Source organism: Silurus meridionalis, chromosome 13 (assembly GCF_014805685.1).
Source record: "Silurus meridionalis isolate SWU-2019-XX chromosome 13, ASM1480568v1, whole genome shotgun sequence".
Taxonomy (NCBI): domain Eukaryota; kingdom Metazoa; phylum Chordata; class Actinopteri; order Siluriformes; family Siluridae; genus Silurus; species Silurus meridionalis.
The window spans coordinates 2,728,787-2,754,728 of NC_060896.1; the positions used below are offsets into that span (position 1 = coordinate 2,728,787).

At 41.1% G+C, this 25,942-nt stretch overlaps 2 protein-coding genes across 6 annotated transcripts in view; both read left to right on the forward strand.

The window, feature by feature from the left end:
* veph1 (ventricular zone expressed PH domain-containing 1) overlaps positions 1-19,543 on the forward strand; it is a 123,059-nt gene extending 103,516 nt beyond the window's left edge. For 3 of the 5 annotated variants that reach the window (XM_046864282.1, XM_046864285.1, XM_046864284.1), the window contains exon 14: positions 90-874. In XM_046864282.1, the coding sequence (XP_046720238.1) occupies positions 90-326 (237 nt within the window). In that variant the 3' untranslated portion in view covers positions 327-874. Of the gene's footprint in view, positions 1-89; positions 875-19,376 lie in introns of those variants that run through there. The other 2 variants (XM_046864286.1, XM_046864283.1) reach the window with 2 other exon arrangements.
* Positions 19,452-25,016, forward strand: ankrd67 (ankyrin repeat domain 67). Its single transcript, XM_046864768.1, has 4 exons — positions 19,452-19,705; positions 20,861-21,413; positions 22,609-22,905; positions 24,834-25,016. Exons 1-4 carry the CDS (start codon positions 19,452-19,454, stop codon positions 25,014-25,016), a joined length of 1,287 nt encoding a protein of 428 aa, XP_046720724.1.
* The last annotated feature ends 926 nt before the right edge of the window (positions 25,017-25,942 follow it).

Sequence of the window (25,942 nt, forward strand, 5' to 3'; positions counted from 1 at the left end):
CAATCTGCTTTATTGCAATTGACTTTGAAGTTTGGTGAAATTTCACCTCTAGGTTATTTAATCCCATTTGGTTCTGTTCCCCGACCCAGAAGGATGAGCTGGACAGCAACACCATAGAGCTAAGCAAAGTGCAGAGCGTGAAGGTGGTGGCGAGAAAGCGGCGCGACCGCAGCCTGCCTCGGGCTTTCGAGATCTTTGCGGACAACAAGACATACGTGCTGAAAGCAGAGGACGAGAGGAATGCGGAGGAATGGCTGCAGTGCATCAACGTGGCTGTAGCGCAAGCCAAAGAGCGCGAGAACCGAGAATCTACGACGTACCTGTAGGGGGAGCAAGAGTGAACCAAGAGTCTACGACGTACCTGTAGGGGGAGCAGGAGTGAACCGAGAATCTATGACGTACCTGTGGGGGGAGCAGAAGTGAGCATCAAGAGCTCTATTAAGAACTATTAGTACTGGTTGACACTGGTGAGATGAGGTTTCCTGTAAATCCTGCAACACTGGCAACCTTGTATCCTTCAATGTATATATTGAAGATGATAAAAAATCTGGCTGTGTACCTCAAACCAAAATTGTTGTGAGGCAGAAAGATGCCTTTTGAGGTAAAAGACGCTGTGGTTTCAATTCCTACCCATCAGACGGTTGATAAACTGAATGTCTGACCACTTGTGTTGGGTCTGCATATTATATCAATATTAGCCGCTAGCGGGATCAGCGTACAGAGCTTCAACATGATTTCCAGGTGTATTGTTTGTGTGTTTGTAGCTAGTAGACATGGAAACACATTTAAAGGGAAGAACTCATTTTTGAGAATGTCCATCAGGACTTAGGATCCTGAGTCTAGTTTTATGAATTACAGTATGCTATTCCTCTCACCGCCGGGTGTCTCATTTAGCAGCTGGGGAAGTACATTGTGTCACAGCACGCTCCCTCCGAGCTTTCAATGATCTTTAAATCCAGCTTGATCCTGTCACAGAGAACACACCGTCTCCGTCTCCGTCTCTGTGTCCGTATCTCTTTATTAATCCCACTCTCAAGACACTGGATGTTCTCTGGGATGATTTGAGGTTCTTGCTCAGATAGTTGAATGTTCAGAGTCATATCATGTTAATGCTAAAACACCAGGCAAACTTATCGACAGACTGTCAGGTATTCATGGGAGTAGAAGACATTTTTCTTATTAAAAAGTAATATTTTAGGAGCACAAACTATGTAAATTCTCACAGTGGTCTTAGCCATTGTCTTCATATAGCTCATGGGGTCACATTGTGCCCGTAATGTAATATTTATTACGAAGGGTATCAGTATATGGACTTCATTTTGCTTGTCATTTTCATGGTGACCTAATACTTTTGGATTTGGTCATATACGCTTTATAGTGTAGTTGTGTTTTGCGTCATTGGATGTATATAGTAATTCAGTTCAGACCAAAATAATCAAAATTTGCCGAAACGTGGAAGCTGAAACATATAAATGTGCCTGTACGGAGAAATTTATCTAAACCACAGCACTCTGTCTGGTCTGAGATAGCACATACTGACAATCTGAAGACGGAACCGGCTGAAGCTGGTGTCAAGAAGAATAATAATACTAAAAAAAAAAAAAACTATAAGGTGTGCAGAGTAACACTGGTAACTCTGAGGTGTTTCTTTAGATTTTGGTCTTGGTAAGATGCTTTATTGGAGATTTGTGTGAGATTTCATTCAGCCACAAGGGTGTTAGTAAAGGCAGGTACTGGTGTAGGTAAGGTGTGGTGAGGTGAGGTGAGGTGAGGTGAGGTAAGGTGAGGTGAGGAGGCCCAATGGTGTTAAATAGGTTTGAGGTCAGAGCTCTATAGAGGAAGATCTTCCACTCCAACCCATGTAAAGTATATCTTCAAGGAGCTGGCTTTTTCAAGTGAAGGGAAAATTTCATTCTACCACCTCCAGTGACATTCGATACAATTGTGTGCCTCCAAGTTTTTGGTAGCAGTTTGCGGGAAGAACCGCATATGGGTGTCCCAATACTTATGGCTATACAATATCAAACTTTTTAGAGATTTCTGGAGATTAAAAAAACAATCGTGTTCATGCTCGTGCCTATTGATTAGAAGGTCGAGGGGGTTCAAGTCCCAGTTTCGCTACAAACTCAAAACAGGGTTTGAGAAAATGAACCCGTTGCACCTTAATAAAATACAGTGCGTGCATAAACATCATAAACAAAGCTGTTAATCCAGAATGTTGTATATTTGCTGTATGGTGCATTTTTGCCAGTGAGTATATAGTTGTTGTTTTTCTTCTCGTTGTAAAACCACAGTACTTTTGGCAGACATTTAATTACATTAACATTAAAAAAATCTTCCACACTGTAAATCCGCAAGGCAACAATATGGAATTTCTCCCCATAATGAAGTGTTTGTGGTGAACCTGAGCATGTGAGCATCGTTCCGTTCTCCTTTCATGTTCTACACATGATAGACAGCCTGCCGAGGAACCGTGTGAGGAACCTGGTGAGTTGTGTTACCTAAAATAAAACAAATCACAATTTTCGTAACGTCGAAAACTTCTAGAGCTTTTCAGCACAAGATGAGTTCACAGCTGTATTTACAGCTGCTTCAAGTGTTTTGTGGATCCAGCTGTAAGAAAATATCCTGTACATGGTGTGGAATACATGGAAGATCTCCTGCTACAGAGCTCTGACCCATAACCCTGTTGAATTACTAAATGTGAGCACTGACTGCACTTCCAGGCCTCCTCACCTTCTCACCTACATCAGTACCTGACTTTACTCACACCCATGTGAGCGCATACAAATCTTATGGACTGGTGTCCACATACTTTTGGCCATTAGTGGAGCTAAAATATTTATGTATTTAGTCAAAATGTAGTTTTCTCGATTACTAGAGCTCAAACCTGATAACCTTTGACCTTCACTGTCTGCAGTGCTAATTATCATTATTTTTGCAAATTTTTCTTGCCGTGTTTTCTTTATTTCTACACAAAGATTCGCCCGAACGACGTTTTTTATTGTTCTGGGGGTTTTTTGTTTCTTCTGTCAATAATCTTGTTCCACGTCAACCTCTGCGTAAACAGCTGTACAAATATTTATCCTTTTACACACTTAATGCTGTCCAACCCGCATTTGTGTTCTTTCTCTCACCGTGATGGACGATGGACATGTTCTGTCTCTAGGAATGAGACAAAGGTTTATAACCAAGCAACTATTTACTGCGAGGTGAAAAAAAAAGGTTTGTACTGATCCTTTGAACAAATGATTCTTTTTAAAAGTATTCAAAAACGTGTTGAAAATAAAGAGAAAGGAAACACTTACGTGGTCACGTATAATAAACATGTGCTGTATATCATGTCATACTGCTTTTTTGTATGAACACCGCATTTTTCTTCATTTCTTTTTAACGCAAATACAACAAACATACGATCCTGAACTAAAGGATGGAGCGATTTTCGTGACAAAAATTCAAGAAAAGGTTTGATTTTTTGTCACAATGAAAGACGGAAATGTGAGGTCAGGGCGACGAAGGTTTTCATTGCTGTTCCAAAGTTCTGACAGGCGAATTTGGATCACGTGAAAACTTTTTTACGCCGTAAGTCTAGCATGACTGCAGCCTCTGCAGTGGCTGAGCTGCATTACTAGAAGCATCATTGGTTTTTTTTGTTGTTGTTTTTTTTTTTTTTTGAGATACAGTCGACCCCCGTTAATTTGGAACTCACGGCTCGGTTCTCGTATGAAACCGGGCTAACAGCAAGTTGTGGATCCTCCTAAAATCTGCGGGACCAAATGTCCAGAAATGTGGAGCAATGGACCATTTCTGTCCATTGCTCCACGTTTTCTGTTGAGTCTGCTTTTGAGTCTTTTTGCGTCCAAAATTCGTGGGGTCTTAGAACGTAACCTCGGCGAGTTCCAGAGGTCCACTGTATTCGCCGTTTCATGGCGTTGTGCGGGCATTGAGCGGTGTAACGTTCTTGTGGACCCATTTGGATGAACCATGAGTATTCATTGGGCGAATAAAATTAAATTTTACACAGCGTGTTTTAGGAGGAAGGAGGACACCAGAGAACCCAGAGGAAACCCAAGCAAATTTTTGAAGAACATTTGAAGCTTCACACAGGTTGAGCTCAGAATCGGATCTAAGACCCTATAGCTGTGAGGTGACTCTCTGCTGCACCACCAAACCAGAAGACACAGTGTGAAGAGGAAAAGTTGACCTTGATGAAGAATCGTTTTCGGTTTGAAAGCGAGCTTTTTCAGAGCTGATCTCCTGCAGGTGTTTTTGTCGTATGGGGTCCCTGTTCTCAGCTCTAATGTGAGATCATGGTGTGAGTGCATGATATTAATCCCAGAGTAAATGAAATGACTTCTGAAAGCCGAAACGATGCACGTGGTAACGCTCGGCATGCGGAGGTCAGCAGGACCGCATGCTCCCTGATCATCTCCTGTCACGGTAGCCATGGAGACGGGATTGCGTATCTGGTCCTGCGAGACTCTGCTCTTTCTCCATGTGGAGGAGTCTGATCATCTGAGACAGACATGTTTTTAAAATCCTGTCAGATTTTTTCAGGGCCTGGGGATTGGATGGATCCAGATGGATCTATTAACCTGTGTGTATGTGTGTGTGTGTGTGTGTGTGTGTTAGCAATAAGTCCAATTTACACCCATGAGCAAATAAATTTGGTCAACCTTGGACAAACCGAGTCCAAGTTCCCAGTCGATCCCGAAATGCTGAAAGATCTCCTAATAATAGTGTGGATGTGGTGTGTGTGTGTGTGTGTGTGTTTTAGAAGAATAAGCTCGATGTAAGCTGGGCCCGTTCCCAGTCTGGAGCTCTTAAAGTGAATGAGAGGAAAGGGCCGCCTGCCAGTCTGTATACATTGAAACCTCTGCTTAGTTTTTGAGATCTAAAAATAAAAAGAACAATTCTTTACCTGGCCAAAAGTATGTGCACCCCCTGACCATTCCCCCTGTATGGGCTTGTTCCACAAAGTCAAAAGGACGCTGTTGTATAGAACGTCTCTCTATGATGTAGCATCACAATTTCCATAAGAGCTAATAAGGGAGGTTGTATCTTAACGGTAAAGGCATTGGATTTTGGATCTGAAGGTCATGAGTTTAAATTCCAGCCACACCAAGCTGCCAATCCTGGGCCCCTGAGCAAGGCCCTTAACCCCAAAGTTACTCATTTGTATGAATGAAATAACTGTTAGTTACTCTGGGGCATCTGCCAAATGTCATAGTTACAATAACAGCATTTTGGCAGACGTCCTTATCCAGAGTGGCTTACAACTCAAGATTTAAGGGCTTTACTCAAGGGCCCTTCACTTATTGGCAGCTCGGTGGGTCTGGTATTTGATGTTTTGACCTTTTAATCCAGATTTCAATGCACTCCTCAGTATTCCAGACACTGTTTCAGGCACAAATCATGGTTTATGAAGACCTGAAGGTGTGGATTTGTTGAAGTTCTATCAAGCCCATGCTGTTTCCTGACACATTGACTCTGTCCAAATTTTTGTCCTTTTAATGAATGTAGTTTTTTCCCTGGTCCTGTCTCACTCATCCTTTTATCATTTTTATTATTTTTTTTATTTATTTGGAGTCCAAACTTTGATTTCAGAATTGTCCCAGAATTGTCTCTGGTTTTGGGGATTATGTTAGAATTGAACGTAGAAAGCACGACAGATCCAAAAATGCATATTAGATGATCGGTGGTGAGCAGACAAGGTGAACTCTATGTCTGAGGTTTGTAGTCATCAGTGTTCATGTTTGTAAGCTTTGCTGTGTCCTGCCTCATTTGTGCGCATGTTGCATGCAACAATTTAATGCAGATTTTTTTTTTCCTGGTGCGCTGAACATTGTCTCTAGCTACTGGTAATCCTAATCCCGTTCCTTTATTTCTTCTCACTTGAATGTCCATTTTCGGATTGCATTATTCTGAAACATGTCCACAAAAGTCCACGAGAACAAATGGCATTCTGTGAAGACCCTGCTACTAAATCAGTGTACATTTGCAGATGTTTGCGAGTTTTCACATGTGTTTTGGCCACACGCTAGGCTTCAGTAAATGTAGGGTTGGAGTGTGTGTGCAGATGTGTATTGTATATCAAGTCCTTTCAGCTCGTCCTTTCTGTCAAGAGAAATACAAAGAGCACAACATATTTTACGAGTTTGCGTGTGTGTTCTGCTGATGTTGGATTCCAGAGTTTAACTGTGTAAACTTGCACCACGCATTCCTGATTCACGTTGCTGCATGGATTTTGGTTTTACGGTGGTGGTTGAATCATACGTAGGGAATAAGATGCTGAAAGTTTAATATGTTAGTCATCACCAGCTTGGGGGGTGGACTTGCCGGTGTGTGTGTGTGTGTGTGTGTGTGTGTGTGTGTGATTGTTTCCAGATCTCGGAATGACTTTTACACACCAAAATAGATGCCTTTTATCAGGAACGCTCCACATGTTGAAGGGTATATATGAAAGGAAAATACTACAAATTATTCAGAGAAAGTGGTACACTTATAAAAACACATAGACTATACTGCCAAAAGTATTGGGACACCGGACTTTTCCAGCCATATGTGGTTCTTCTGTTACTACAAATTTGGAGGCACGCAATTGGATAGAAGGCCTTTAGATGCAGTGACATGAAATTTTCCCTTTTTATTATTTAAAAATGAAAAGAAACAATAATGTTATAGAGAAACAAAAAAAAACAATCAGAACCCAGAATTTAACATCACTGGTGTAACTTGTAATGAGAGATCACAAGGGGTTTAATATACACACAGTGACACACACACACACACACACAGTCAGTATTTTACCTTGAAATACAGATTACTTACTTTGACACACACACACACATACACACACACACACACACACACACACACACACAGTCAGTGTTTTACCTTGAAAACAGAATGCTTACTCTGACACACACACACACACACAGTCAGTGTTTTACCTTGACAAACAGAATACTCACTCTGACACACACACACACACACACACACACACACCAACACACACACACTGTCAGTGTTTTACCTTGAAAGCCAGAATACTTACTCTGACACACACACACACACACACACACACACACATGCACACACACACACACACACACACACACACACACACACACACACACACATATCCAAGTAGGTGTTTAATCTATAATCCAAGAATATTTACTGTGACACACACACACACACACACACCAAGTGAGCCCAAATTACCACCATGTTTGTACTATTGTGTTCTAATGATGTTTATCCTGGAGTTCATTTTGAAAAACGTATACATTTCCTGTCCACTTGACCCCGTGTGTGTGTGTGTGTGTGTGTGTGTGTGTGTGTGTGTGCGTCGGTGAATTAAACGACCAGGCGTCCACACAGTCATGGTCCTGAGAGAAGTTCTTCCTACTATAAACAAACGACATATACATAAGCTAAATGCTAATACACAGAGGATTCTAGCGAACATTAAATGTCATTATGCTAATGTCTCCCAGAGAAGGAAAGCAGTGGGACATCTGGTTAAAATTCAAAGTTCAAATGTAAAGTTTGCTTTAATGACTTTTAAGATGTCTTGGAGAAATGAAGCAATGTTTGTGCATCAAAAAATCACACCATGTGACCTGGATGGGGTGCGATTCATCATGTAGCAGAGGCATGGGGCGTTGGCACCGTTCCCTCTGCTCCATTTGCGGCGTGTTTTCCGCTTGAGCCAATCAGCGAGGAGGGACGTCCATGAGTCCCGTTAGGCCCCGTGACAGGAGCTCAGACTCCAGCTTAGATCCTACACCCTTACATCATACAAACGCCGAGCTGTCCTCCGACTTAACTTACTGCAGATGTTAATGAAACGAAAGCATAAACCGCTTTCAGGCTTCACATATGTCACATTACGGATTTTAAAATCGGCAATTAGGAACCATACAGCTCCGAGGTCTGCAAGAATGTGTGTGATTTCAGTCCACGCACTTGGGAGGCGATTGCGTTGACAGATTTCAAATGTAAATCTGCTAAGTATCGCTGAGCATCAGAGCTGGGAGAGCGAAGAAGATTGGATTCTTAGTGGATGTTGAAATCTAAAACTGATCTTTATATCAGAATGGTCAAATTAAGCTGTTGATTTTTGGTGAGATATGATTAAAAGATGGTGGACACCTGACCATAAGAACATCCCAGTCCACATTAAGTCCTTATTTCCTGTTATATGGACGTCCACTCTGCGGAGAAGATGTTCCACTAGATTTTTGTGGAGATTTAAGAGAATTCATTCAGGCACAAGGGTGTTAGTAAAGTCAAGTGCTGTTGTAGGTGAGGTGAGGAGCATCATGTTTAATCGGGTTGAGTTCAGAGCTTATTAGCAGGAGATATTCCACATCTTCTAACCCATGGAAAGCATTTTGTCCACATTATAACATTATAACATTCTGAGTGGTGAAGTGAAGAACACTGATTATCTCTTCATCATGGCACTTGTTAGTGGGTGGATTTATTTATCAGGCAGCAAGTGAACGTTTTGTCCTTAAAGTTGATGTAAGAAGCAGGAAAAATGGGCAAGTGTAAGGATTTGAGCGATTTTTACAAATTGTTACGTCTAGACATCTGGGTCAGAGCATCTCCAAAACTGCAGCTCTTGTGGGATGTTCCTGGTCTGCCGTGGTCAGTATCTATCAAAAATGGTTCAAGGAAGGAACAGTGGTGAACCGGCGACAGGGTCGTGAGCGGCCGAGGTTCATTGAATTTAAAACTAAATTAAAGTAAAAAAAGTGGAAGCTCAGTAGATAAGATGTTGCACTTCTGATCAGAAGGTCATGGGTTTAAATCCTTGCACCACCAAGTTACCACTACTGAGCCCTTGAGCAAAGCCTTTAACCCTCAACTGCTCAGCTCTAAAACTGAGATAACTGTAAGCCGCTCTTGATAAGGGCATTTGCCAAATACCATAAAAAAATTTTTAATTATGCAAGACAGACAGACAGACAGACAGACAGACAGACAGACAGACAGACAGAGGACATCTGGTGGTTGTTTAAAGGTTCAGACCAAAACCTGAATGTAACCACAAGATTTCTCTTGATTTACTTGAAAAGATCTCAGATGGTTATTACGGCAGTAACCACGATAGCCACATGACAGACATTAAAGATTTGTAGCTCAAGCTTTAATAAACCGAATTACACGTCAGATTACAGCTGTACACATCTGACACACATTCCTTCATGAAGAACAATCACTTGGCTGTTTGTCAATGGTGAAATGTGCCAGGTCTTGACATATGGTTGAACAAAAAAACATTTATACACATTAAAGTCTAAAAAATACCACAGGTTTGTGTATTAATACACTTTTTTTCTTTCTATAATAATATCTTTTATTATACAAAATCTAAGTGTTAGCATTGTTGCTACTGTAAGCTTTTCTGTGAGGCGTTTATTTAGCCTGTGCTGTAGGGAAGGAGTCTCCAGTGTCAATAGTCAATAAATTGGAAAGGATGGGAGGTTATTATAACAGCAAATTACGGACTAAACATGGAATGTTTAAAAAGCACATACCAATCTTATGGGCAGGTGTCCAAAAACATTTGTCCAGAGAGTGTATTTGTAAAATGTTTCAGTTCATAGTGGATTGTTTTTTCCAAAAAAAAGAAAAAAATTCTTCCGGTATAGACCACGCCCATTTCTGGTTTTGATCTTGAATGGAAAAAACAAAAATTAAAAAAAATTTAAGTTTGAATGATTAAACATCTGTGTTATTAAGATCTTCCATTCTAGTTTAGATCTTCTAGTTCCTCATTGGAGAACCCTGTGAGAACCCCGCTGAACCCTTCCTGTTACATCAGCGTTAAGGTATTACTGTAAAGCGTGACGTGAAAGCATCTGACATCGAAAAGCGGATACTTCATTCCAGAGCCTTCCAGATGTTATGAGATAGAACAGATGAGCACCGTATTTGATGTGCCAGAAAAAGTTTAGCTCACGAGTTGTCGAATCCACCTTCTGAAATGTGAGTGAAGTGAATTCACAAAAACACTGTATTAATTCTACAGTTTTCTGGTTCAAGCTCATTATCTTCTGTGTAATGAGGCCAGATGTGTTATATACGGTTTTTATATGATATTTTTCTTTCAGACTCATCTGTATGTTTAAAATGTGTCTCTAAGGAATTCTGGATGTTATGCCCTGATCGAGGACGAGTCTCTGCTGTTCATCTCAGCATTTTAATGAAAAAAAACACAAAAAACAATTTCACATAGCGGACTTTTGGCAGGATCGAATTCCTCCATGTTAATTTGACAGTGTTGAATCACAAAAACTGGTCCAACATCAGCACACGTCCTCCAGAGAGCTTCACCAGTACCAGCCAAGAGACATCTGATACATTTTTTTGTCTGCGTTTATGCAAAATCGTCCTCATGTGCTGAGGCATGTGTGGTAGAAAGTGCAGCCAGAAAGATAAGAAAAAAAGCATTGGATTGAGAGATCAAATTGAGAAAGAAGTAAATGTGGAAACATGTGACTTCATATAAGCAGCTGTAAAAAACCAGAAAAAACAGAAGAAACATGAAGAAAGACTTGATATTGAGCAGAACTTTCCATACTACAAGGTACATGTGTTGTTTTTCTTTAGTCTATAGTCTAAATCTTCATTACATGGGTACGGCCATGATGATTGGGTCATCCAGCCAAATGTGGTTCTTCCCCAAACTGTTACTACAAACTTGGAGGCATACGACTGTACAGGACCCTTTTAGATGCACTAGCGTGAAACTTTCCAGGAGACCCAAACCTGTTCCAGCATGACAATGTCCCTGTGCACAAAACCAGAAGATCTCCATGAAGATGTGCTTTACATGGTTTGATGTGGAAGATATTAGTCAACACTACACAATCATATAGAAAAGGAGAAGAGCGATGAATGCAATGGACTTCAGTGTTGGATTAAGAAGAAACGGTTAAGGAACAAATGAGATAAGAAGCAGCATATGTTTTCACTCAGGTCCTCTTCTGGCTGCAGGTTTCTCAGCAGTGTGTGTAATTTACTCCGGTTTCTCTTTAATATACCTCTGAGCTTTGGGGTGAAGTTGCGGCTCCATCGAGGGGCACTGACACTCAACACTCCAATGCCGAGATCTTCGGTGTCACTTAAAGTTCATCTGATTTTTTTTTGTTTATTATAATGCAGAGGTGGCAAAAGTACACATGTCCTTCAGATACTGATGTTTTAAAAGACTCTGGTAAAGTAAAGATGTTTGAGCTCTGATATGTACTTAAGTTATATAATCTCAATTGTTGTTACCTAATGAATGTATCCAGGTTGAAGATCCACCATATTGAACACAAGCAGAGAAAAGATGATGATGATGATGATGATGATGATGATAATAATCAGGTGATCAGGAAAGTCTCTGTTCTCAGTCATGTTCTCATCACTGACTCCCTCTGTCTCTTCCACGTTAACCCCAGACTTCTTACTGTCTTCTGCCTGCTCATTGTGAGCTTCATAATCTAGTCTAAATCTGTGGTGTGAGAGAGACCAGAAATTATATAGCAGTGGACTGAAAAAGCTGCGAAATGACAGGAAACAGGTTGATGTGCTAAAAACGGTGCAGTGAGAAGAAAAAACATCGATCATGTCGCCAAATAGATTAAAACAAAATTCTGTTTTGAAAATGTAAGAAGTAGAAAGTACAGATATTTGTGTAAAAATTGTAATACAGTGAAGTAAAGAACTGATTCCAGAAAAATCTACTTAAGTACAATAACAAAGTGTTTGTACTTCATTATTTTTCATTTCTGTTGAATTTTTGACTTTGTTATTCAATGTTCACTGGTAAAGCTCTTGTAGCAAAAAAAATCGTAACTACGCAGCTTTGGGTTAATCCAGATGCAGGTCAAGATCCCTAATGAACAATAGCTGCTGTTGGATCTGTAATGATCACAGATGTTGAGCTATTTTATGAGTTGCTCAGTAGCTCCTAGTTTTATAACCATAAAGACTGTAGAAGACTGTAGAAAGAACATTACTTATAATCACACACTCCAGTGCTCATGTTAGTTCTCACTCTCCAGTGTTCTGTAGTGTTTAAAGACTATAATCACAGTCTTGATGTCACCCAAATGATGATGAGGCTCCCTTTTTGAGTCTGGTTCCTCTCAAGGTTTCTTCCTCATAACATCTAAGGGAGTTTTTCCTGGTCACAGGAAAAACACCACAGCTGCTCATCAGGGATAAATACACATAATTCACCTTCACTGTTGATTTCTGTAAAGCTCTTTTGAGACAATGTCTGTTGTGAAAAGCGCAATAGAAATAAACTTGACTTGACTTGACCAGACAGAATCCTGGGTTGAGTGCAGGATAGTCTTTATAATTACCGAAGCAGCTCGGAGGTTCAAAAGGATACAATCGGTTTCCTTTTATCAAATAAATGTCATGTAAATTTCAGACAACATGGGGTTTGTCTTTTTTTTGTCCAAATTCTTTATTCAGTGTCAGAATTGGTCTGAGGTCTGATGTCCTCTACGGTCTGTTACATCCATATGTAGTGTATCTGATTGTAAGTTTTGGTACAGTAAAGTTTGATTCAGAAAATCCCCGAATAATGATAGAAAATTGAAAAAAAAAAAAAAAGATGACCAGATTTTCCCTCTGACTGAAGTCTGCTTGAAAACCACATATTAATGTATATTTTTAGGCATTATTTTTGGTACAGTAGCTTAGTAACAAGCACAAGCAACACAATATGGGTATAAAAATATGGAATCCTCCTGACCATCCACTTATAATAGGTGGTATCACCTTCAAAATAGTCCCCTTGTACAGCAATACAGCGCCCCCAGCATTCCTGCCACTTCTGGAACGTGTAATTCACGTGGAGCTTCACAACGAGTCAAAACGATGGCCCTTGAGCTGCATCTTCATCTTCAGGAAGAAGCTGAAGTCCGCAGAAGCCAAATCTAGCGAGTAGAGTGAATGCGGAAGTGAGATCTTGTGGATGCACAAGATCTTATGTCTTCTACTGATGTTCGCCAGAACCATCCTACAGCCTGCTTTACTTCATCTTCAGAAAACCACATCTTCTCTAGATATAAAATCTCAACGTACAAAATCCTACACCACACATTGATCCATGCACACATCAGTAATTGGACATGCTAAGCACTTGTGTGGTATCGCTACGCTAGCTCGATTTTTATACCTGTAACATTAAAAGTTCCGGTTTGACTTGTATGCCCCTCCTACATTTAGACTAATTGTAGACCATAACATTTGTATGAGCTTTCTAAATATCCCATTCCACATTCGCTGTTATAATGACCTCCACTCTTCTGGGAAGATGTTCCTCTAGATTTCGTGGAGATTTGACATCATTCAACCAAAAGGTTGTTAGTAAAGTCAGGTACTGATGTAGGTGAGGTGAGGAGGTTCACATGTTCATTAGGGTTGAGGTCAGAGCTGGAGATCTTCCACTCCAACCCTTCATGGATTTGTCTTTGTGAACGTCATGCTGGAACGTTTGACTCTCCTAGTTCAAGTGAAAGGAAATGTTTATGCCAGAACATCCCAAGACGTCCTATACAACTGTGTTAACCAATAGTTTTGTCCATATAGTGTATACCAAACTGTGAGATGATAAAATGGCACCCTCTTGTGGACAGGATGATGGATCGATCTCATTCTGAAACTTATGGAAGTGAAAGCACAGCTGTTTGGAAGGAAGTAAAGTGTTTGTTGGAGAAAAAAAAAACATGGCAATCCATCAATACTGTATCAAAATATGATATGAAAATGTCTTCATTAAAAAACACAGAGGACCAGAGCTTTTCCTCAACTTTCCGAGTGAGATTATTTGTCCGATTGTTGTGCCGAGGTTCTTGACACAATGACTTGCTATCCAGTTTACAAGTAAGAAGGATCTGCCTGGGTAACATCTCCGTCCAATGGAAATGCGTTTAAATAAAGTCGCCCACAAGGTTTTGTTGAATATCTCCGATTTTACAACCTCCTCTTTTGACCTGCCAAGTGGAGGTCCAGACTTTTGTGCCTGAGAAACAGAGCTGAGAAAAGTCCATGATTCATTGTTTCATTGTGGGATCAGCCAAGACCAGTGAGGGATGAAGCGCAGAACCAAAAGCCAAGGAGCTAGTGAAAAATGATTTTTAATTTGCGCTTCACAACATCAGGACAGATGCTTCCCATATGTGTGAGGAAATCCTTCAACCAAAATGGGCCTAATTGTGGAGTGAAATGGGAGGCTTGTTAGAGGAACAATAGACTATTGATCTCTCTTTTTTCTCAATCTAACCTGTGTGGACTTTTTTGCGCCCTCTTCTGTCTACAATGTGAATTGCAATTAGTGATGTGAAGATTGGATCATTTTAGTGACTTGGTTCTTTGAATCTCGTTCACCAAATTTATTTTTTTCAATTAATTTTTTCATTAATTTCGTTCGTTTCGTTTCGCTCCTTCAATCAGAAGGTGCTAGTCAGGCCATGGTCAGTGCTAGCCAGGTCACGGTCAGTGCTAGCCAGGCCACGGTCAGTGCTACTCAGGTCACGGTCAGTGCTAGCCAGGTCAGGTAGGATCAGAGCACAGGACAGGGTATACAAAGTAAGCTATTCGTGTTACATTACCATAAGCACATTTTTGTTAGAAGAACATGTTTTCTTATACGAGGTGGTATCAAAAAGTTCTGAGACTAATAGCATAACTGGTGCTGTTCTGACCGCGATTTCATTACAGGCAGCAAGTTAGAGCAAAAAACAAATGTCAAATTCTGCATGAAACCAAACAAATCTGCCGAAAAACGTTTATCATTAAATACGTTTGACATACGCCGATGCTGCAATCAATCATTCGAGGCGTTTTAAGCGGCACACTCACTTCAAGAGAACAGAGAACAACCAACATGATCTCACTTTCGCACCCACCCTGCTCGCCAGATTTGGCTCCTGGGGAATCCTGAGATCCGGATTTCTTGTGAACAGAGTTAGTCTCGAAACTTTTTTATCCATCTCGTATATGACTTTAGCTAGCCTGCTAGTTAGCTAAACTATGATGAGAATAATTAAAGCTCTCCAGCCTGTTAGCTAATTAGCTTGCAAGCTTTCTAAAGCTGGGATGTGATTATGTGTGACACACCAGTTTGCATTCGCGAGGGTATTTTGGTGTTGGCATAGTAGATATGTAGGTGTGATTGTGGGCATATATACTGCATTTATCAGCAGAAATTTGGAAGGAATCTTTAATGTCAGTGTTTTGTAAGTTTTCTCTGCAACATTATGGGCTATGTCTAACTTCAGGAGAAGGTAAAAAAAATGAATGACTGTTTATGGATGCTCAGGAACAGCTACAGATGTTCCTCAGGTTTCCTGTAACTAAAATTGGATTATATATACATTTTTTCTATTTATGGCATATGAGAGACACCCTTATTCCATTAGTCTAAAACTTAGTTGGGAGAGAAACCAGTGGATGATGTAGGTCTTGTTTGGTAGAACATTGTTTGAAGACTGCTAAAGACTCAGCTCTTTGGTCATCATGTAGTTGTTTGGATAAACCACATAGTTGCAAGAACCGAGAAGAGTTTTGAAGCAAGTCTTTCTTGTACACCGAGAGATGGAGAGATCAGTGAAGCAATAGAAGAGGATGGCGAGATCAGTGGAGCAGTGGAAGAGGATAGAGAGGTCAGTGGACCAGTGGTAGAGGATGGAGAGATCAGTGGAGCAGTGGTTGAGGATGGAGAGATCAGTAGAGCAGTAGAAGAGGATGGAGAGATCAGTGGAACAGAGGTTGAGAATTGAGAGATCAGTAGAGCAGTGGTTGAGGATGGAGAGATCAGTGAAGCAGTGGTAGAGGATGGAGAGATCAGTGGAACAGAGGTTGAGGATGGACAGATCAGTGAAACAGTGGTTGAGGATGGAGAGATCAGTGAAGCTGTGGTAGAGGATGGAGAGATCTGTGGAACAGTGGTTGAGGATGGAGAAATCAGTGGAACAGTGGTAAAGGATGGAGAGATCAGTGGAACAGTGGTAGAGGATGGAGATCAGTGGAACAGAGGTTGAGGATGGAGAGATCAGTGGAACAGTGGTAAAGGATAGAGATCAGTGGAACAGTGGTTGAGGATGGAGAGATCAGTGTAACAGAGGTTGAGGATGGAGAGATCAGTAGAGCAGTGGTTGAGGATGGAGAGATCAGTGGAACAGTGGTTGAGGATGGAGATATCAGTGGAACAGTGGTTGAGGATGGAGAGATCAGTGAAGCAGTAGAAGAGGATGGAGAGATCAGTGGAACAGTGGTTGAGGATAGAGAGATCAGTGGAACAGTGGTTAAGGATGGAGAGATTAGTGGAGCAGTGGTAGAGGATAAAGAGATCAGTGGAACAGTGGTTGAGGATGGAGAGATTAGTGAAACAGTGGTTGAGGATGGAGAGATCAGTGGAACAGAGGTTGAGGATGGAGAGATCAGTGGAACAGTGGTTGAGGATGGAGATATGAGTGGAACAGTGGTTGAGGATGGAGAGATTAGTGGAGCAGTGGAAGAGGATGGAGGGATCAGTGAAACAGTGTCAGATGAGCAACGTGAGAAGAAACATGTTCAGATTAAAAAGCTGATCTTCTTGAGAAAAGGAACCTGGCCAATGTTTGGTCGCTGATTATATCATGGTAATTTATGGTGTGAAGGAGACACTACGTGGTATTCATCTGACTGAGGATGTATCCTAGGAACAGGAGGCATGCGTGGTAAGAGCTTGTGCCTCAGTGTCCCTCCCTTCCTCTCCTCTCCTTTCTTCTTCTCCTCTCCTCTCTTCTTCTCCTCTCTTCGCTAACATGCCATCATGTAACAGCATCCGTCCCTGCCGAACAAACCAACTCTCTCTCCATAGCAACGTTGCAAGATCACGTCCAGCGTGGCAGAAGCGTGAGGAAGCAGCTTGTGCTCGAGACAACGCCGAGATCCAGCGCTTTGTGAACTCGTAGTGGGGGGTGGGGGGGGATGTAGCAGAAGATGGACAGCTCCTCCTACAGCAGCACTCCCTGAACAGGTAACTTGAGGGGCTTGTTCTCTGAGGGGTGTCAGAAGAACCGGATACTTTCTAAGTTCTGCATTTTGGGACCGATGTAATGTTTTTTTCTTATCAAGGAAAGGATTAATCCAAGTTCTTCATCCTGCATGAGGTAAAAAAAACGTTGTATTTGTCTCAACTTCAGACTTAAGAAAGACAAATAATAGACTAATCCTATGATCTGATTATCGACGAGGTTTCGCCTCGGTTTATCTCGGTCCGTCGTGAACGCTTTTGAGCAGTGTGTAGTTTAAAAGAAAGGCAAGTCGATGAGGTTTGAAAATAAAAAGAAGTACACAGGGATGCTGGATTGGCTGTTGTCCCACCCACACAATCCCAAACTCCCACTCCATGACAGACCGTTCACGCCTCCACGTCCCCCGCTGCTTGCAGCACAGCATCGCTTGGCTCTCTTACCCCCACGCACACACACACACACACACACACACACACACACACACACACACACACACACACACACACACACACACACACACACACAAAGAGCAGGAGTACTGTGTTATTGTGCACTCTGTGTTCTCTTGAATGCATTAATGTTCCATAAACGTGCTTCTCCTACTATTGGCCGTTTACTGGGAAATGATGAAGTGTTTCTGTGCGGTACGGCAATAAAGAAAAACCCTGTCCACTGTTACATCACTCACATTACAACTGGCTAATGTTTTGTAAAATTATCAGATTTTCCAAGTTTGCAGACACCTGACCATAAGATTGAGAAGATTTGCTGTTACCTCCATTCGTCTGGAAAGATGTTCCACTAGATTTTGTGAAATTAGCACGGATATATAAATTCATCCTGAACAAGTGTTTAATAGCTTTTAGAGGTCTGTAGTAGGAAGATCTTTCTTATTTGCTAACCCATTTGAAGCATATATTCATGGAGCTGGTCTTGTGCACAGGCGCAATGCCATGCTAGAACAGGTTTGGGTCTCTTAGTTCAAGTGAATGGGAAATGTCATGCTAATGTTTTTAAAAAAACAGCTTGAAAAAGAACCACATCTGGTTGAAAAAAGTCAGGTGTCCTGGTACTTGGGTATATAATGCAGAGGGTTATATAAATAGATGGGAAGGTGGTTGGACTTCTGATCAGAAGCTGTCACTAGTGGGCCCCTGAGCAAAACCCTGAATCCTCAGATGTGTTAATAAGAAAACTGTAAGTCGCTATAGATAAGGGCGTATGCTAAACACCATAAATATAAATATGAATGAATTGGTAAAAAGAAGCTGTAACACACGCACTTTAATCCCACTATATAATTAAGGTCTAAAAAAGGAATAGAGTCTAAAACTTTCTTTTGGCTTCTCCCATTAGGGGTCGCCACAGCGGACCATCCGCATGTTTGATTTGGCACATGTTTTTACGCTGGATGCCCTTCCTAACGCAACCCTCCCCATTTATCTGGGCTTGGGACCGGCACTAAGAGTGGCTGGGGTTGGTTTCCTGACCTGGGATCGAACCCGGGCCGCAGGGGTGAGAGCGTCGCATCCTAACCAATAGACCAAAGGAATAGAGTCTAAAAAATACAATATGACTGAGCCTAGAACTGTTTAGATAACTGATCAATGTTTAACTCATAAACAGCGTAGCCTTTATAGCAGATTGTACGAGCTGAACTTGGCTGATAAAAATGTGTGAAGTGGAACAAATAAACACCCCTGATATCCATTTAATGCAGCGGTGAGACAGTTGTGAGTAATGAGGTGGCAGAACGCCAGGAACATGAGCAGGGCTCTCTTTAAGAAGTCGTGGCAACGGTTACGACCGAGCGCTCTGTCAGGATTGTTTTGGAGAATAGAAGGTGCGAGGCAGATCGCTGGAATCCGCCCAGCTCTTACCGGGAATATTTATGAGACAGAGTTGTCGGCGCAGTCGGACACATGCCATTACGCGTTATGTAAAGGTCGTTTTGTGATTTATGTTAACCTGGAGACTCGACTCTAATTTATTTATTAAAACGTGAATCAGAGAAGCTGTGTGTGGGTGATCGCCCCCTGCTGGACCTTGAATAAGAAACAGAGAGGAAACCATTTTAATAAGGAAGCACCGACTCTCTTGGCTTTCAAAACATTTATTTAATTAATACAGTGTATAATAAACCTTCAAGCCTCGATCTACAAACATTGACATTTATACGATTAGTGCATAGCATTTGGTTTACTTGTATTTATTTGGTATATTATGTATGCAGTGAGATTTTGTACTTTGGATCATGTAAAATTAATAAAATAGACAGGTTTTGAAAGAGACATGGATATAATGTATATTATAATCCTATATTATATACAGCCCTGCTTGAAACTTCATTCCTGTTGAGCTTCACCTCACTCTGGAACCCACTGGTGTGTTGGGTGTGTTGGCGTCATGGCTTTCGCCGGGCCCGAGCTGCAGTGGAAGTGGGTAGAGCTCCATGACTTGGTCTCGCTTCGTGCTGTAGAAAGGAAGACTCACACAGCTGCCGGTGCGGCAGTCAGGTCGAGGCAGTGGAGGCTCCACAGTCGCCCCCGAACACAGCACCACTCTCGGCTGGACGAGCACAAGCTGCATTACGCCGCGTGGGATGGACGCATGGAGCACGTTAAGGCCCTTGTGGACTGCGGTGTCCCTGCTAACAGCCCGTGAGTCATCCAGACATTTAACGTTGTAATGCAGTGGTGATGTCCCAAAGTTCACAATCAAATAGGCATAGAAACAAAATAAGATGATTTTTGTCTCTTTATTCATTCTAAATTCATGATACCCATGAAAGAAACAGACAAACACACAAACATCTTAATAAAGAAGCACAGACTTTCTTAGCTTCCAAATCATTTATATAAGTAATACAGTGTATAAGAAACCTTCAAGCCTCGTTCTACAAACACTAACACTAATACTATTAGTGCATATCATTTGATTTGTATATTATATATGCGGTGAGATTTTGTACTTTAAACCATTTTAAAATAAATATACACCGATCAGATATAACATTATGACCACCTGATAAACATTGACTGGTTTGTCGCTACGCAGCCACATTTGAGACAAACTATGATGCACGGTGTGTTCTGAAAACGTTTTATCAGAACCAGCATTAACTTTAGCAGTTTGAGCTACAGGAGCTTGTCTGTTGGATCGGACCGGCCTTTGTTCATCAATGAGCCTCAGCCGCTCACGACCCTGTCACCAGTTCACAACTGTTCCTTCCTTGGAGCACTTTTTGACCCAGATGTCCCTTGTCAAACTCGCTCAAACCCTTACGCTTGCCCATTTTTCCTGCTGCTAACACGCCAACTTTAAGAACAAAATGTTCACTTCATATATCCCACCTACCAGCAAGTGAAATGATAAAGAGTGCTATTCACTTTACCGGTCATAAGGTTATGCCTGATTGGTGTATATTGGTACTATATTACAAACAGATCTGCTTGATATTATAAAAATAGGGGGTGGATTGTTTGAAAGTGGAAGCAAAGAAGAAAAGGACTTTTTTAAATGTATCCTTATTAAAGAGAATATAATCAACTGAAACATAATCACTTTACCAGACTGATATATCAAGTAGAACCAGTAATTAATGTACCTGTAATGTTTAATTATTTTATGTTAATGTTTAATCATTTTTCTGCCATGAGGGAACAAAGGTCTCAGGATGGAACCCTGTGGAACTCTCTCGTAGTGGTTTATTTGGTGACTCCCCCAAACAGCATAATAATTTCCCATTGGCGTGTGTGGTACATTTTCAGTAACCTTAAAACAAAGCATTGATAACTTGGCTTTTCATATTGTAGAGATCCTCGTGGCTGGACGGCCATCCACCATGCTGCCTTCAGAGGACATCTCGCACTGCTCAGGTTCTTGCTTCACAGCAGTAAAATGGACGTGAACTGCACAGATCTATTCGGCTGCACCCCATTGCACCGCTCCTGCATGGGAGGCAACAAAGACGCCACTGAGTACCTTCTCCAGAAGGGAGCGTCCCACGAGGCACGGTCCAGTTGTGGCCAAACGCCCCTCCACCTGGCTGCGGCTGGTGGGCACCTGGGCACGGCACGGACACTGCTACAGCACCTGGCATCTCCTGATGTGCTGGACTCACGCAGGTGGACGCCACTGCACTGGGCTGTATTCGGGGGTTGGGGTGATGTGGCCGAGATGCTCCTTGATAACGGGGCAGAGTTGGAAGGGCCGAGTGGAGTGGGTACAAGTCCCCTGCAGCTGGCTGTGATGGTCGGCAACGAAGCAGCCGTCAGGCTATTACTTCAGCGAGGAGCCGATGCCAACCTCAGAGGTTCTAACGGGCGAACAGCACTGCACCTGTGCGCCTGCTCTGCTAAGAAGAAGGTGACTTCAGGATTAGTTTACAAACATAAATAATGACCCCATGTCCTTCAGCCAATCCTTTTTGTTAAATATACATTTTATTAGAGCAGGTTAAGACTCTCCTTCAAACATATTTAGCTCCTTTATAAAGTCTGATATTATATACATGCATTTATGGCATTTGAAAGATGCCTTAGGCAGGGTGACTTACAATTTAATTTATATACATTGAACAGTAGAAGGCTTGGAACTTTGGACCTTCCAATCCAAAGTCCATTATCTTAACCACTGAGCTACCATGAGCATAAGACTGCAAATGCGAAGTTTACTTGACTGGAATGGTTCAGTGGTTAAGGCTCTGGGTTACTAATTAAAATGTTGGGGATTTAAACCCTGGTATTGCCAAGATGCCACTTTTGGACTTGTTTAGAAAAGCACCAGTTTGTTTTACCATTAGTCTCGGAACATTTTGATACCACCTCATATATTGTGAAAACGAGGAACTGATTTGAAAAACCTTTAGGAATATTGACCTAAGCTTGAGGGGAGGGGTTCTGTCCAGTTTTACACAACTGTATCAAGGTACAATTTTATGGAAGCCCGTTTCTGAAACGTAACAAAATTGCCTAATTCAACTTTATTACTTGCAATTCTGACTTTATTTCTCACAATTCTTAAAAAAGGCTTTGACAAGGTACCTTGGTGGTTCAGGCTCTGAGTTACTAATCAGAAGGTCGGGGGTTCAAGCCCTGGTATTGCCAAACTGCCACTCCTAGCTTCCTAACACTGGCAGGATATTTCAAGAAATAATTTTACTGTGCTGTAAAGTACATGTGCCAAGTATAAAGCACTTTCTAACTAACGGCAACAAACACAATGGATTTGAAAAGTAAACCTCGCAGAGCAACCCAGGTGATTATCATGATTTCATGGCATCTCTGTCTCTAAATCATTTAAAAGATGAGTCCACTTCAATTTATCAGCTTTCCATTAGTGCTAAACACCTCACTGCCAAGTACTCTGTGTACACCCAAGGTCTTTTTGCCCTTTAGCTTTTGCTGTGCTGCCAGTGCTTTAAGCCAAGAGCACACAGAGCAACAGATGGTATTTGCACTGGTGAATCACAAGGCACACATCCCATCTCCTTAGCACCATTTGATCTGACCTTTTTCCTTCATTCACCATGTTTCTGTTTCTTTTCACTTGCCTTTCCCAGATCCTGCAGCACCTACTAGCTGCTGGGGCAAAGGTGTGTGTGAGGGACAGGGATCAGGCCGCTCCACTACACCTGGCCGCCCTAAGTGGCTCTGGAGCTGTTCTCCACCTCCTCATCCTGAACGGAGCTGGGCTGGAGGACAGGGACAGCCTTCACATGACGCCACTGCATTACTCCACACTGAAGGACAATGCTGAAGCAGCAAAGCTCCTGCTCCATTATGGAGCAGATGTGGATGCCACTGAAAGGCTGGGGAGGACCCCGCTACACCTGGCCACAGAAAGAGGACACTGCAAGGTGGTGTTTTCTTTTACAAGTCATGATATGGGCTTTATGTTGTAGTCTGGGGCACTTTGAATAAAAATTCTTTGAATTGTAATATTTATAGACCTAATGTGTAATGTTTATAAAAATAAAAAAAAAAGCTAATTGCTGTTGGTGCTCAGTAGGGGTGTCCCCGACTAAGGATTTACATACAAGGTGGTATCAAAAAGTTTGAAAATAATGGTGCTAACTGGTACTATTCTGATAATGTCCATTACCACTAGATTTCATCTTGGAATTCTGCTTAAAACTGGGCAAATCTGCCACAAAGACGTTTGACATGACATACATTTGAAGAACATCACTACGACGACGAAGAGATCGGGAAGACCTTCAATGCACTCAACTCATGCATAATGATTGTTGGAGCCCACATGATCTCACCCAACCAACTTACAGATTTGGTTCCTGCAGACTTTAACCTCTTCTTAAAGATGAAGATCCAGCTTAAAGGTTGCAGTTTTAACACCATTGCGGAGATCCAGCGTGAATCGCAGAAGGTGCTTGACACGTTTCAAAAAGACGACTTCCAGGACTACTTTGAAGGTTAAAGTGTGTAAACATAGATAAATTAAATACTTTCCTGTAAATAGAGAAAGTCTTGAAACGTTTTGATACCACCTCATTGTCCAATCAGAATTGTCAAGTCTTACTTATAGTCGACAGATGGTTGAGAAAACCGGTAGTTCAGACACTGAGCATCACAATATAACCAAAATGGCACGATCCTCGTTTCATAACACTGCTTCGAAGATCTGAATGTGAGGTTTGTAGTCAATTCTGGATCCTTCTATCAAATACTTTTTTTAGCCAATGTAGTTCCAGAAAGCTTTACACACTAAAATTTAAATGGGCTGCAGTCAATAGATCGATCTGTGAAACAGTGGATGAAATCATAGAGGACTATTTTAGGTGTGGTTTCACAGTGAGATCAGTTGTTACTGGAAGAATCACGTGGTATTAAACTAAACCTCCGATCCCTGGAGAGAACTCAGACTAAGATCTCGCACAGAATTGCCAGAAATAAAGTCAGAATTGTGAGAAATAAAGTCGGAATTAGGAGAAAATTGAAAATTTAAATTGCAAGAAAAAAGTCGGAATTGTGAGAAAGTTGATATTATGAAAAAATAAAGTTAGAATTGAGAGAAAAAAGTCACAGTTGTGGGAAATAAATTCAGAAGCATGAGAAATAAAGTCAGAATTGTGAGAAATAAAGTCAGAATTGAGAGAAAAAAAAGCAGAATCGTGATAAAGTTGAAATTGTGAGAAATGAAGTCAGAATTCAGAGAGAAAAAAGAAGTCGGAATTGTAAGAAATAGTCAAAAAAAAAAATGTTTAATTGTGACAAAAAAGTTGTGAGAAATAAAGTCAAAACTGTGAGAAAAAAGTCAGAATTGCAAGAAAAAAACATTTGAATTTGCTAGAAATAAAGTCAGAATTGAGAAAAAGTCGCAATTAGGCAAACTTTTTTTTATGTGACGGAAAATGGCTTAAAAAAAATTCAGAAAAATAGCAGCGACATTTAGGAAAATGTTTACATACATTCAGACGATCCTACGTCTCGTCTCGGATAGAAGTTAACCAGACTGGGCTAAAGGAAATGAAAATCAAGTTCAATATTCAGCTAAACTCTATGGTTCTCCTCATGCTTTTAGATGATTGAAAGTCACGGGCAAATCTCTATAAAATCCCTAAAAATCTGGATATGATTTGAGGCAGACATTTCTCCAAAAGAGCTAAACGTCTTTAATGAAGCAAACGTCAGACATGAACGATATCCTGTCTGGTCAAATACAATTGAGAGAAGAAGATTTTGTTTTTCTTCTCATTTATAACCCTTCATTCATCAAGCTCAGTGTCCTTTACCACTAATATCCATCTCTACACATTTTGTTCAACAGGTTTTGAGTGTTTTGTTGGAGAGGGGCGCAGATCCGTCCATTAAGACAAAGTGGAGGGAGACGGTGGAGGACTTGGCTAGGACACACAAGCAGTACGGGACCCTTAAAGTGCTCCAGGAGCACAAGAAACCACCGGGAAGATCTCAAACTCCAGGCCACACTGTTACAGAGAGCGTTTGGTAACACGGTAGTAGTACAGATCAGGACCCGAATCCTGTGGAACATCTACAGCACCGGATCTGATTGGACAGCATTGTTGTTGTGAATGTACCTGTCTATTGACGTTTAAACTATTTTTAATAGATGAATATATCAGGTATTGTACTGTAACACAATTAAAGAGCTATGATGTGCAAAGTTGTGGAATGTGTCTGGAAGTCTGACAGGACGAAAAATACATCATATGTCTTCATTTTAAATGATTGCATACATATATTCATTTAATTTCTACCGGACGTTCATGAGCAAAGCGTCACAAAATCTCTGGAGGTTATGTGCAGGAAACAGAATCGAGTGGTTCATCTCATGAGTTGTCTGGTCCGAGTCGTTCGGATTTTGTTGGTCGGAATGCTGAAATTATTGTTAGAATAATTATGGGAGACACGTGACAAAAGAACTAAAGACATGGACCAGTAGATATGCAAGGTGAAGCTACTCATTATGTTTATGATAAATTGTAATTAGCTGCATTGTCATATTTTCATAATTGGAACTATAATCAGAATTGGTGTATGTGTTTTTGTGGATCTGCTTATTAAAAAGTAAAATTTTTATTTTATTTCTGGTCAATGAAATGAAACTACAGAAGTCGTGAGTTTATACATTATAATTTTTTTCTTTCATGTTTTTTCGTGATCACGGTTTAATTTTCTCATGATCTTATCATTATAAACATTGTTTCCTCTGGAAAATGTGTTAATTTTGATGCGAGAAATTAAGTTTGAATTTGCAGGAATCGCAAGAAATATAGTCGGAATTGGCGAGAAAATTTTTTTAAGTCTTGACATAACAAAAGTTGTTTTCTCGTGATCTTTACTTATTTTTCTGAAAGAAAAAAAACTCGGTTTCACAAGAAAATTAAGTCGTGATCACGACAAAACAACTCGTTA

Excerpts from the sequence above, each read along its gene's own strand:
- ankrd67 (XM_046864768.1), top strand. The coding sequence starts at position 19,452 with ATGGCTTTCGCCGGGCCCGAGCTGCAGTGGAAGTGGGTAGAGCTCCAT. Across the intron at positions 21,414-22,608 it reads CCTGCTCTGCTAAGAAGAAG|ATCCTGCAGCACCTACTAGC; the intron begins GTGACTTCAGGA and ends TGCCTTTCCCAG. Across the intron at positions 22,906-24,833 it reads CAGAAAGAGGACACTGCAAG|GTTTTGAGTGTTTTGTTGGA; the intron begins GTGGTGTTTTCT and ends TTTGTTCAACAG.